This window comes from Hyla sarda, chromosome 2 (assembly GCF_029499605.1).
Source record: "Hyla sarda isolate aHylSar1 chromosome 2, aHylSar1.hap1, whole genome shotgun sequence".
Taxonomy (NCBI): domain Eukaryota; kingdom Metazoa; phylum Chordata; class Amphibia; order Anura; family Hylidae; genus Hyla; species Hyla sarda.
Genome location: NC_079190.1, coordinates 1,751,897 through 1,766,556, shown reverse-complemented (window position 1 = coordinate 1,766,556; position 14,660 = coordinate 1,751,897). Strand labels below are relative to the sequence as shown.

The 14,660-nt window shown below is 43.9% G+C and overlaps 2 protein-coding genes across 4 annotated transcripts in view; both read left to right on the top strand.

Annotated features, from left to right (window-relative positions):
• Positions 1–14,660, top strand: part of LOC130358153 (zinc finger protein 436-like) — a 334,942-nt gene that overhangs the window by 241,577 nt on the left and 78,705 nt on the right. The gene's annotated exons all lie outside the window — the stretch shown is intronic.
• Positions 9,036–13,401, top strand: LOC130358165 (uncharacterized). The gene is made up of 2 exons (XM_056561016.1): positions 9,036–10,339; positions 13,380–13,401. The coding sequence occupies exons 1-2, from the start codon at positions 9,667–9,669 to the stop codon at positions 13,385–13,387; spliced, it is 681 nt and encodes a 226-aa protein (XP_056416991.1). The 5' UTR covers positions 9,036–9,666; the 3' UTR covers positions 13,388–13,401.

Below are 14,660 nucleotides of genomic sequence, written 5' to 3'. Positions count from 1 at the left end.
TGAGGTCTGTATACTCCATGTACAGGATATATACACCTGGGCTCTATACATCACAAGGTATAAGAAGGTGTATAGATGATGACTCTAGTGCCCACACTAGTTACTAAATACACTGATGTAGAAGCTGTTGTAGGCGGGGCCAGTGCTGAGGCGCTGTTGTAGGCGGGGCCAGTGCGGAGGCGCTGTTGTAGGCGGGGCCAGTGCGGAGGAGCTGATGTGGGTGGGGCCAGTGGTGAGGAGCTGATGTAGGTGGGGCCATTGTGGAGGAGCTGATGTAGGAGGGGCCAGTGCTAAGGAGCTGATGTGGGTGGGGCCAGTGCTGAGGAGCTGATGTGGACGGGGCCAGTGCTGAGAAACTGATGTAGGTGGGGCCAGCGCTGAGGAGCTGATGTAGGTGGGGCCAGTGCTGCTGAGCTGATGTGGGCGGGGCCAGTGCTGAGGAGCTGATGTGGGCGGGGCCAGTGTTGAGGAGCTGATGTAGGTGGGGCCAGTGCTGAGGAGCTGTTGTAGGCGGGGCCAGTGTTGAGGAGCTGATGTAGGTGGGGCCAGTGCTGAGGAGCTGTTGTAGGCGGGGCCAGTGCTGAGGTGCTGATGTAGGTGGGGCCAGTGCTGAGGAGCTGTTGTAGGCGGGGCCAGTGTTGAGGAGCTGTTGTAGGCGGGGCCAGTGCAATGTTTTATAAGGCTGCATTTTTTTAAACCAAATTCACAAAAGGATAGTACATGCATGTGACATAAATTGGATGTCTACTTCTCTGTCCTGCTGGATCCACATCTGACTTTGGCTGTTTTAGGAATATTATACATTTGTCTACTTTTGTGCTTAAAAAAAAAAAATTTACAAAATCAATTTTTAATCCAAACAGAACATCTTAATAATGATGCTGATGGACACGTCATGTTTACACAATGTTTGAAAGTTGAAATTCAAGACTTCATGCAGCACTCTCCAGGAGAGGACCTCCTTCCCCTTACTGTACATCCAGGACCTCACAGTACAGATCTATCATATAATGCCCCTAATCATGGGAAACCTTCTCCTGACCCATCACAGGTTGTTACCACAAGGACAGATCAGAGAGAAGGGAAAAGGTTTCATTGTGGTGAATGTAAAAAAGAGTTTACAAAAAATTCTGATCTTGTAACACACAGAAAAAGTCACACAGAGGAGAAGTATTCATGTTCACTGTGTGGGAAATGTTTTACAAATACATCAGAACTTGTGTCACATGAGAGAATGCACATAGCAGAGAATCCATATTCATGTTCACAATGTGGGAAACGTTTTGCTCAGAAAGCAGATCTTGTTAAACATCAGGAAATTCACTCAGCAGAGAGGCCATATCCGTGCCCTGAATGTGGGAAATGTTTTACATCCAAACAACGTCTTCTTATACATGAGAAAAGTCACAAAGGAAATCAGCTTTTTCCATGTTTAGAATGTGAGAGAAGTTTTATAAAAAAATCTAATCTTATAAAACATGTGAGAATTCACATAGGAGAGAAGCCCTATTCATGTTCAAAATGTGGGAAATGTTTTTCAGAAAAATTACAGCTTGTTACACATGAGTCAAATCACATTGGAGAGATTCCGTTGTCCTGTTCAGAATGTGGGAAATGTTTTGTATATAAATCAAATCTTATTATACATGAGAGAAGTCACACAGGAGAGAAGCCGTTTTCCTGTTCAGAATGTGGGAAATGTTTTACATATAAATCAGGTCTTGTTATACATGAGAGAATTCACACAGGAGAGAAGCCATATTCGTGTTCAGAATGTGGGAAATGCTTTACACGTAAAGCCTGTCTTGTTAAACATGAGAGAATTCACACATGAGAGAAGTCATATTCATGTTCAGAATGTGGGAAATCTTGTTCTATATGAGAAAATTCTAAAAGAAAAGATACCTTTTTCATGGTCTAGGAGTTGGTGTAGGTGAACGATTTCTCTACACCTCTAATTTGTGTGGTGGTAATGTGTATGTTGGCCAAATTTATTTCCTGATTGCGCAGCATGTGATAAATATGGTGCTAGTACACAATTCACTTTCACTTTGGTTCCTCCTCTGCGACTTTTTAACCCGTTGTGCCAGAATGTGCGCCTTTTTACACACACTATCCACAGGTTTGGTCTGGTGAAGGTTTGGGAAAAATTGTGTAACAACTCGCACGTGGTAAATTCATGACCACTACAGAAAGATAGGACAAAGAGACTCAAATAAGGTGAATGTGAGATGTATTTAATATGCAATCCAAAGTTAAAGGGGTACTCCGGCCCTAAGACATCTTATCCCCTATCCAAAGAATAGGGGATAAGATGTCTGACCGCTGGGGACCCCCGAAATCTTGCATTCGGCACCCACCTCCTTGAGCTGCGCGCCGCGCCGCCAGCTCACAAACTCGCAAAGAATCTAGGGAATAAGATGTATTAGGGCCGAAGTACCCCTTTAACCGGTTGCTGACGAATGACGAGCTGGCTCGTCCTGAGACGGCAAGCGATGTATGACTGGGGCTCCCGACTCAAGCCCGTGTCATACCGCGCGGCCCCCAGCTGATTCCGCGATTGCCGCGGCCGGCTATTAACCCAAAGTTGAGAGTGGCGTCCAGTGGGGTGGATCATTCCCCCCCCCCCCGCTGCGCGATTGCGTGTGGGGGGGCGATCCACTGTGAAGGTAGCCGGGGGGGGGGGGGGGGAAGGCTTACCTATCCTTCCGGGTCTGCTGCTGCGCTGTGAATGATAAAACCTGGCAGGACCAGACTTTATCAATCGAGCACAGAGCACACAGATCAATGTGGTTTTATGAAACCACATTGATCTGTATGAGGAATCTAATGATTCCTCCTAAAAGACCCCTAAGGGGACTAAAAAGTGTAAAAAGAAAAAAAAAAAAAGTTTAAAAACACACACATTAACCCCTTCCTTATTAAAAGTTAAAATCCCCCCCCCCCTTTTCCCAAATTCTATATAAAAAATATGTAACCATAATAAAAATAAACATATGTGGTATTGCCGCGTGCGTAAATGTTCGAACTATAAAAAATATATTCTTAAAGGGGTACTCCGGCCCCTAGACATCGTATCCCCAAAAAGTGTAAAAAAATATAATAAAAATTTAATAAACATAATTGGTATCGCCGCATGCGTAAATATCCGAATTATTAAAATATAATGTTAATTATCCCATATGTTGAACATAAAAATTAAAAAAATAAAAAAGTCAAATTGCTGCTTTTTTTTTGATAACATTTTATTCCAAATAAAATTGATAAAAAATGCATTAAAAGTTTTATATCTGCAAATTTTGGTATAAAAAAAAGAACAGATCACAGCGCAAAAAATGAGCCCTCATACCGCCGCTTCTACAGAAAAGTTTAAAACACACTAATTTGGTTAAAAAGTTTGCTTTTTTTTTTTTTTTTAAAGCTGTATAATAATAGAAAAGTACGTAATCATGGGTATCATTTTAATCGTATTGACCCACAGAATAAAGAAAACATTTAACCGTAAAGTGTACAGCAGGAAAACGAAACCTGCCAAAATTTGCTAAATTGCGTTATTTTAATTTATTTTTTTTATCAATTTCCCTACACAAATAGTATTTTTTTGGGTTGGGCCATACATTTTATGGTAAAATTAGTGATGTCATTACAAAGAAAAACAAACCCTCATATGGGTCTGTGGATGAAAATATAAGAGTTATGATTTTTAGAAGGCGAGGAGGAAAAAACGAAAACGTACAAATAAAATTGTCTGAGCCCTTAAATGGGCGCTGTCAGATACAAAAACTTTTGATATGTCGCAAAGCATGTATAACCAACCAATATACTGAAAAGCCAGTCAAACAACTGCCCCCCCTGCCTGCTTGGACACATACTAGTCCTGCTGTGTCCATGAGTCATCACCTATGTCATGGACAAACTTCCTTGATTGACAGCTGTGAGCGCAGGGCTAATCCTGCCACTTTCATCTTGTGTCCCGCTACTGTCAGTGAAGACATGCTGGGAGTTGTAGTTTATCTAATGCTAGGGGAGATATGAGCAGACAGCATACTGTGGGAGGGGGGCGGAGACCTGCACAGTGAGGCCACGCCCCCTCCCTTTGAAAGGAATTCAGACTAGTGAGCTTAATTAAAAGTGTAATAAAAAAATAAATATAGATGCTAGACACATAAAAATTAGATGTACATGGTCAGGATTAGGTACTGAGGGATATATTTAAAAAAAAAAATTTGGGGGGGATCTGACGGGTACGCTTTAAGGCCCAAATGGGCTGAGTCCTTAAAGGGGCCTCGTGACGTCACGCCCGCCCCCTCAACGAAAGTCTATGGGAAGGGGGAAGGGGCCTTCCCATAGACTTTCGTTGAGGGGGCGGGCGTGACGTAACGAGGGGCCAGGCGTGACGTCACGAGGGGGCGGCCGCGAACACGGAAGCCTGCACACAGCGTTCGGAGTAATGAACTTCCGGACGCTGCGAGCAGAGCTCCGAAAGGCAGGGCAGCAGACAACCCCTTTAAGGGGGTTAAAGGGGTACTCCGCTGCTCAGCGTTTGGAACAAACTGTTCCCGAACGCTGGAGTCGGGAACTCGTGACATCATAGCCCCGCCCTCTCATGACGTCACACCCCACCCCCTCAATGCAAGTCTATGGGAGGGGGCGTGATGGCTGTCATGCCCCCTCCCATAGACTTGCATTGAGGGGGCGGGATGTGACGTCATGAGGGGTGGGGCTATGACGTCACAATCTCCTGGTGCCGGCTCCAGCGTTCGGAACAGTTTGTTACAAACGCTGAGCAGCGGGGTACCCCTTTAAAGACATGGGAGTAAAATAACAGCATAGAAGGTAGAAGCAAATGGTCACATAGAGACATCATGCGGCACCCAGGATTGCTGCGGAGTAGGGGGTAGAAAACGGCCTAAAGCCGCAGCTGTGGCCAGAAGTGACGTCGCGGATGCACAACGTCACTTCCGGTCCGGGACCACAAGTAATGAACGGGGATGAATAGTAATAAAGATCGGAGGCAGAATAAAGGGGACTTATAGAGGTCGGAGCTGTGAGAGGAATAAGAAATCAAAGAGGGAGTAGGTAATAGAAACCGGAATGTGTAGTGGTGCGTCGTGATGTCATGTGGAACGCAACGGCAGTGTGGAATCTGACCAATAACGTAATAGAAGAATCCAGAGGGGTGGAGTTAAAGGGGTATTCCAGGAAAAAACTTTATATACTGGCTCCAGAAAGTTAAACAGATTTGTAAATTACTTCTATTAAAAAATCCTAATCCTTCCAATAATTATCAGCTGCTGAAGTTGAGTTGTTCTTTTCTGTCTGGTAACATTGCTCTTTGCTGACACCTCTGCTTGTCTCGGGAACTGCACGGAGTAGAAGAGGTTTGCTATGGGGATTTGCTTCTATTCTGGACAGTTCCCGAGACAGGTGTCATCAGAGAGCACTTAGACAGAAAAGAACAACTCAACTTCAGCAGCTCATAAGTACTGAAAGGATTAGGATTTTTTTTTTAAATAGAAGTAATTTACAAATCTGTTTAACTTTCTGGAGCCAGTTGAGATATATACCGTATTTATCGGCGTATAACACGCACTTTTTAGGCTAAAAATTTTAGCCTAAAGTCTGTGTGCGTGTTATACGCCGATACACCCCCAGGAAAGGCAGGGGGAGAGAGGCCGTCGCTGCCCGCTTCTCTCCCCCTGCCTTTCCTGGGGTCTAGAGCGCTGCTGTCGGCCCTTTTCACCCCCTGGTTATCGCCGACAGCCAGGGGGAGAGAAGGGGCAGGTGCACCCATTGCCGGCGCCTCCCCGTTGCCTCCCCCCATCCCCGGTGGCATAATTACCTGAGTTGGGTCCGCGCTGCTCCAGGCCTCCGTCGTGCGTCCCCGGCGTCATTGCTATGCACTGAACGGCGCGGCGCATGACGTCAGAGCACCGCGCCGTGCATAGCAACGACGCCGGGGACGCACGACGGAGGCCTGGAGCAGCGCGGACCCAACTCAGGTAATTATGCCACCTGGGATGGGGGGAGGCAACGGGGCAGCGGCGCCGGCAATGAGTGCACCTGCCCCTTCTCTCCCCCTGGCTGTCGGCGCCGCTTCTCTCCCCCTGGCTATCGGCGCCGGCACCGATAGTCAGGGGGACAGAACGGGCAGCGTCGCCGATAACCAGGGGGTGAAAAGGGCCGACAGCAGCGCTCTAGACCCCAGGAAAGGCAGGGGGAGAGAAGCGGGCAGCGACGGCCTCTCTCCCCCTGGCTTTCCTGGGGGTATATCGGGGTATACACGCGCACACACGCACCCTCATTTTATCATGGATATTTGGGTAAAAAACTTTTTTTACCCAAATATCCTTGGTAAAATGAGGGTGCGTGTTATAGGCCGGTGCGTGGTATACCCCGATAAATACGGTATATATATATAAGTTTTTTCTTGGATAACCCCTGTAATCTATCTGAAGGAGTGAGACCGGATGAAAGGAATAAATATGACGGGTCTATATATATATATGTGAGAGAGTGTAGACAAACATTAAAGCAAATACAGAAAGATAACCAGACTATGGAAGAGCTACACAATTTAGGGGAAAAAAAAACATCCAAAGCAAAAATTGAAATAAAAAAAATCTCTAAACATCAACTGCGACAAATCAAACCAATGATAACCCCCCCCCCTCCTCTTTATGTAAAAAATTATTTACAAAGAAATAATTTTTTTTAATTCATCAGAGAATTCACATAGAGAAGAAAATTATATTCATTTGGATTTTGTGTTTAGAAAATAAGAAGAAATAAGATACTATACCAACATTTAAAAAAAAAAAAAAAACTCATTTCTCGGCTGTCTGCGGCAGTGTTTTTCAACCAGGGTGCCTCCAGCTGTTGCAAAACTACAACTCCGAGCATGCCTGGACAGCCCAAGGTTGTTTAAAAAAAAAAAAAACATAATTATTATCCATTACTTGAAAAGAAGGGCAAAATTGGTCAATTACTAAAATCCATTGCTTGGTGCATTGCAAGAACCATAGTTTTTGTTTGTTTTTTTAACCCTAGGATTACACTGCAACTTTATGTAGCGCTACTCGATTGACTGTAACTATTAAAGGGGACCTCTCATCAAAAAAACTTTTGATATATTATAGATTTTATCTCAAGACAGGAGGCCTTCGCATTATGCAAATTCCTTCTTTACTGTAACATATAGCAGTGAAACAGTTAACAGAAAAAACATTCAGGAAACAAAAAACTTGTATGTGCACAGATACATCCAAGGGTGCTGTGCAGGTATAGCCAATCAGGTGACACCCCAGGTAATAAAGGTGCCTTACAACAGATGAACTTCCTCTTTCTTTACTGCTCCCTAAAAGATAAGTATACTCTGTATTTTATTGTATTTTATTCTTATGGTGTAGTCAGCAGTATATATATATATGTATATATAAATATATATATAGGTTTAGCTTAATTGTTACTTCCATATAAGCTCTTACATGTTATCAGGAGAATAAGCCAGTTGGTCATCAGCTGGCAGTTCCCGCCTCGCACTCTCACAGTCTGCAGTCTCTCACAGCCCTGTCAGCAGCGTTACCTCAGCCCTGTCAGCAGCGTTACCTCAGCCCTGTCAGCAGCGTTACCTCAGCCCTGTCAGCAGCGTTACCTCAGCCCTGTCAGCAGCGTTACCTCAGCCCTGTCAGCAGCGTTACCTCAGCCCTGTCAGCAGCGTTACCTCAGCCCTGTCAGCAGCGTTACCTCAGCCCTGTCAGCAGCGTTACCTCAGCCCTGTCAGCAGCGTTACCTCAGCCCTGTCAGCAGCGTTACCTCAGCCCTGTCAGCAGCGTTACCTCAGCCCTGTCAGCAGCGTTACCTCAGCCCTGTCAGCAGCGTTACCTCAGCCCTGTCAGCAGCGTTACCTCAGCCCTGTCAGCAGCGTTACCTCAGCCCTGTCAGCAGCGTTACCTCAGCCCTGTCAGCAGCGTTACCTCAGCCCTGTCAGCAGCGTTACCTCAGCCCTGTCAGCAGCGTTACCTCAGCCCTGTCAGCAGCGTTACCTCAGCCCTGTCAGCAGCGTTACCTCAGCCCTGTCAGCAGCGTTACCTCAGCCCTGTCAGCAGCGTTACCTCAGCCCTGTCAGCAGCGTTACCTCAGCCCTGTCAGCAGCGTTACCTCAGCCCTGTCAGCAGCGTTACCACAGCCCTGTCAGCAGCGTTACCTCAGCCCTGTCAGCAGCGTTACCTCAGCCCTGTCAGCAGCGTTACCTCAGCCCTGTCAGCAGCGTTACCTCAGCCCTGTCAGCAGCGTTACCTCAGCCCTGTCAGCAGCGTTACCTCAGCCCTGTCAGCAGCGTTACCTCAGCCCTGTCAGCAGCGTTACCTCAGCCCTGTCAGCAGCGTTACCTCAGCCCTGTCAGCAGCGTTACCTCAGCCCTGTCAGCAGCGTTACCTCAGCCCTGTCAGCAGCGTTACCTCAGCCCTGTCAGCAGCGTTACCTCAGCCCTGTCAGCAGCGTTACCTCAGCCCTGTCAGCAGCGTTACCTCAGCCCTGTCAGCAGCGTTACCTCAGCCCTGTCAGCAGCGTTACCTCAGCCCTGTCAGCAGCGTTACCTCAGCCCTGTCAGCAGCGTTACCTCAGCCCTGTCAGCAGCGTTACCTCAGCCCTGTCAGCAGCGTTACCTCAGCCCTGTCAGCAGCGTTACCTCAGCCCTGTCAGCAGCGTTACCTCAGCCCTGTCAGCAGCGTTACCTCAGCCCTGTCAACGTTCCCTGCTTTCTTAGTATACTCAGTAAGTCCTTTTTAGGACTACTTATTTTCCTTGCTACACATTAATAATTCATATTAATAGTTACTTACAATATCCCTTAATATTTTATATCTACATATTATTAATTTAATTGAAATATAAAGTAATATTTTCCCTTCTGCTATATATATATATATATATATATATATATATATATATATATTTAGTCATACAGTAAAATGTCTTCTGACCAAGCACAAAATTCCTCCTTGTCTGAGGACCACATCCAAAAAATTGTCGACCAGTCAGTAGCTAGGTCAGTCAAGTCAGCCATGAATGGCTATGACAGTAGCTCAAATGGTCGCTCAAAAGTCCCACCAGTCTGCCAGTAAGAGACTCTCAAAAAAGAGACATTTGAATACGGACGACCTTCCTCATGATAAAAGTAAAAAACCCTTTTCTATTTTTGAAGGTCAGTCTTATGATGATATTTTGCTTGCTCATAGCAGCCATGATAATGATGCTTATTCAATGCATCCCAGACCCTCTACCCGAGAGGAGCAAATAGATATTCGGGTTAAGAAAACCTCTTAACAACAAAAAATATATAATGAGGTATCAGAATATGATAACAATGACAATGATAATGATAATGGAGACGGTGATGACTATTATGATGATGATGATAAATTCGGAATATAATGACCCCTCTTTTAATATACAAAATACTGAGGGTGAAAAAATTGATATTAATGACCCTTCTACTTCAGGATCAGACATTCTTGACGAACTAGGTGTCCCTTTCTTTAACCCCTCTCAAATAGTACACCCACGTTCAGGGGAGTGGTCACCTAATACCCAATTAGAACAATTTATTGGTTTTTGACTCAATAAATCCCTAGACAACAGGGCCAGAAGTAAACTAAAAGCTGAATGCCCCAGACCGACAATTTCTCTAAATGCGGCCCAAACCCCAGAACTCGACCCTATATTAGTAAGATACCTTCTAAAAACAGGCAAAAACCCCAAGAAAGGGGTGACCGCAGCTTCAAGCTGTGTCAGGACAAAGTGTTAGACCTCTTAGGTCCTGTTGCAAAAATTTTACAAATCTCAGAAGAAGCTTATGTCTCATGCAAACCCATGGATACCCTCACTGTCAGGGATTGGGCACAAAGACTTATGTGCCTTTTAGGTAATGCCAACCAGTCCCTCAGTTCAGAAAGAAGGAGGACTGTTTTAATGAAATTAGATCCTCAATTAGCCAATTTGGCCAACACTGAACCCGCTAATCCTACCGAGGGACTCCTCTTTGGAGACCAAAATATAAAAGAAATCTCAAAATATGTAGGTTTATTTTCTGGTCTAGATAAGGCGCAATCCTCCATAAAGAAGGTGTTCGCCAATAAGGTTTTCACTAGGGCCGGGAAAGGTAGGGGTCGTTTCTCCGGCCGAAACACCCATTATAGACCCCAATCTAGAGGATCCTTCATACAAGAAAGACCTACTTTCACAGCACCAGTGGCTCAACCCAGCCCCTTCTTCCCTTACCGAGGCCGTCCTTGGAGAGCCAGAGGCCAAAGAGGTTTCCCACGCTCTAGACCAGCAGGTAAGTTCTCTTTCGACATTTTCTTTCCAGCCTCCAGTGGGCGGACGTCTCCTTCATTTTTCCCAAAATTGGGAGAAGGTTTCGTCCGACCACTGGATTCTGAACACTGTGAACGGTTTCTTGATAGAATTTCTTTCCTCCCCTTATCAAGATCATCTGCCTCATCCAATCCAATTCTCAAAAGAGGATTCTGTTCTAGTAGACAAAGAAATAGCAGAATTATGGGCCAAAAATGCAATCTCTCATGTCCCTTTAAAATCTGCAGGATTCATCAACAACCTCTTCTTAGTAAAGAAGAAGGACAGTGGCCACAGACCAGTGATAAACCGAAGGTCATTGAACAATTTCATCAGGTATCAACATTTCAAGATGGAAGGCATCCATCTTTTGAGGGACCTCTTATTGCCAGAAGACTGGCTTATAAAGATAGACCTGAAAGATGCATACCTGACAGTCCCTATCCATCCTTTTTCACAACCCTTCCTCCAGTTCATATGGAACAACACAAAATGGCAATTCAATTGCCTCCCATTCGGCCTATCATCAGCTCCATGGTGCTTCACCAAATTGATGAAACCAGTGGTAGCACTTCTACGTGCCAGAGGAGTCCGTCTGATAATTTATCTAGACGATATCCTCATTATGGCAAAATCTCAATCCCTACTTTTAATCCACAGAGATTGGACCATTTCTCTCCTTACAGATTTAGGTTTCCTGATAAATTACAAGAAATCCATCCTTTCTCCCACCAAGGAACTAGAATTAGGATTCCTTGGTTTCCTGGTCAATACACATACAACTCTTTTGAGTCTCCCTTCCAAAAGGATGAAGACTATCAGGAAGGAGATACGATCCTTACTCAACAAGAGTCTCATATCTCTTCGATCAATTCCTCGAATAGTAGGCCTACTATCAGCCTCTATTCAAGCCATATTTCCAGACCCTCTACATTACAGAGCCTTACAACGTCTGAAAATCAGACACTTGAAAGAGAGTATACACTATTCAGACGAAGTTCCACTATCTTTAGAAGCCAGGGAGGAGCTTCTTTGGTGGCTTCATCACATTCAAGAATGGAATGGCAAGACAATCTTTCATTCCAATTCGGACATTATCCCGGAATCAGACGAGAGTCTTCTTGGTTGGGGAGCCCGTCGCGGCCCCAGTTCCACAGGGGGCAAATGGTCCCCTTCAGAATCCCTTCTATGCATCAGTTGCTTGGAACTTCTGGCGGGTTTCTTTGCGCTCAGGAGTTTTGCAGGAGATTCCTCGAATTGTTGCATTCTCCTCCGTATGGACAATATTTCAGCTGTACAATACATAAGTCGTCTTGGAGGAACGAAATCAGAGATTCTTGCAAATATTGCAAAAGATTTGTGGCAATTCTGCTTAGACAGAAACATCATATTGAAAGCAGAATATCTGCCTGGATTATCCAATACAGTAGCGGATTGGAATTCCAGATATCTCAAGGATTCCAGTGATTGGAAATTAGATTTTTACATTTTCCAACAGATAAACCTTCTCTGGGGTCCTCTCCATCTAGACTTATTCGCATCCAGACTCAATCACCAACTACCACTGTTCTTCAGTTGGCGTCCAGACCCGGAAGCCCTGGGAGTAGATGCCCTACTCCAGATATGGCCATCAGGGATTCTATACGCTTTTCCCCCCTTTTCTCTCATCCCCAGAGTTCTCCTCCAAGTGTCTTTACAGAAGGCAACCATAGTCTTAATAACCCCATGGTGGACTTCCCAATCTTGGTTCCCTCATGTTCTGGAAATGACCATAGACATACCAAGGATCCTTCCACACCAGCATTATCTACTATCGGATCCTCTGGGGAACCCTCATCCATTAATCTTTTCCAACCAACTTCATCTAGTGGCCTGGTTAATTTCGGGGCAGACCATCTTACCTCAGAATTTTCGCAGTCAACTAAGAATATCCTCGCAGAGGCTTGGGCTCCAGGCACCAGAGTTGCTTACAGATCAGCCTGGAAGCTTTGGACTGATTGGTGCAATCAACGGGACCTGGATCCCGTTCACGCACCTATTTCCTACATACTAAATTATTTATCATCCTCCTTTGATTCTGGAAAAGCGTATCGCACTCTGAACGTATATCGTTCAGCTATCTCTTGTTACCATTCTCATATAGACTCTGTTCCTATAGGGAAACATCCTATTGTATGTAGACTTCTCAAAGGTATTCATTTTCAACGTCCTCCACAACCTAAATATACTTCTACTTGGGATGTTAACCTTATTCTCGATTTATTTAATTCCTGGGATGACAATGAATCCTTGTCCCTTAAATTCCTATCTTTCAAATTAGCCACTCTGCTTTGTCTTGTTTCCATAAAAAGAGTTTCTGATGTGAAGGCTCTCGACGTGTCTCGCAGACAATATTCTCCTCAAGGAGTTTTATTTTCTGTGTTCCGACGTACTAAGACTAACCTTCATCAGGTCTTTTATCCGGCCTTTCCTCATAGCAATAAGTTATGTGTGGTTCAATGTCTTAAAACATATGAATCTAAAACTGAACCCCTCAGGAATTCATCTTCTTCTCAACTCTTAATTTCTTATTGTAAGCCGCACCTTCCAGTTTCCTCAGTTACCATAGCCAGATGGATTAGACAATCCATGTCCCTAGCGAATATAGATATTTCACTTTTTGGTGCCCATTCATCTAGAGGTGCAGTTTCAACAAAAATCATACAGTCAGGAGGTTCTCTTTCAGATTTACTAAAAGCTGCAAATTGGTCCTCAGAGTCCACTTTTAAAACGTTTTATTTCAGACCTGAATCTCATATATCGCTATGTATTATTTAATCTGATGTCTTATGATGATGATTAATGCTGTTTAGTAGCTTTAAACTTGCATAATGCGAAGGCCTCCTGTCTTGAGATAAAATTGAAGATTTTCCTACCCTAGGTGACGGAAAATATAGATTTTATGAAAGACAGGAGGCGAGCATTATCCCTCCCTCTTTGTATATGTCTCCCAACCCTCTAATTTTGTATATTCTATCTTTCAGCATATTGATCAGCCAGGAATTTTGTCCCATCTGATATATTTACCCCTTTATTGGGTCTTCGTTTCGTTCTTCTATCAAGTTTTTCTTCTGATGCATTGCTAACTGAAGCTAACCTACAAAGATCTTCGACAGACTTCCAGATACAGATTTTACCTGGACTTCCTTTCTCGTTTATTCAGCATGATCAGACTACAAGTTTTCAGTTTTACATGACTTTTATTGTAAAGAAAGAGGAAGTTCATCTGTTGTAAGGCACCTTTATTACCTGGGGTGTCACCTGATTGGCTATACCTGCACAGCACCCTTGGATGTATCTGTGCACATACAAGTTTTTTGTTTCCTGAATGTTTTTTCTGTTAACTGTTTCACTGCTATATGTTACAGTAAAGAAGGAATTTGCATAATGCTCGCCTCCTGTCTTTCATAAAATCTATATTTTCCGTCACCTAGGGTAGGAAAATCTTCAATTAATGTATGCAGAATAACTTCACAATTGCATGTTATTAAAAAATATGCTTCTTTCTATTTAATTTTCCACTTTGAAGAAATGACCACTAGGGGTCTCCCTACCAGTCCTGGCAGCAAGCATTTCAGACTCATGCTGGAGTCCTAAACACTACGAGCTGCCAGTCTGCTTTGTTCACAAAGGAGAACACTCAGAGCTGCCAGCCTGCTTTGTTCACAGCCTGTTTGGCTGTGAACAAAGCAGGCTGGCAGCTCTGAGTGTTTAGGACTCCAGCATGAGTCAGAAATGCTTGCTGACAGGACTGATCAGGAAAAATACAATAGAAAGAAGCAGATTTTTCATTAACATGCTATTGGAAAGTGATTCAACATTCATTCATCTAAAATATATCAAAAGTTTATTTGATGAGGTCGCCTTTAAGCTACAGCTAGACAGTAAAGCAAGTGACATGCAGTCGTGTGGCCTACAGCGGTTATATAATAGTTACAATCAATCAAAAAATCACAGAGTGGCCTTGGCCTAAATTTATTATGTTTTTATGTTTCACTCTACATAAAATTATTAATACTTTTATTATGTGTCAAAACCATTGTGTGTATCATGTTTTGTTTCTGTTTTTATGTGTACATATATTTAAATGTTTATTTAACTCTGACAAAATAAAACCAATTTTTTATAAAAACATTTTTTATTTTAGTTCATCGCTGTTTTCTTTGTTCTGCTAGATATACTTCTAGGAAAAACAGAGGCCATCTTAAAGTAGGCTACCGCATATACATAGATATTCCTACAAAAGTGTTAGACTTCAAAGAATG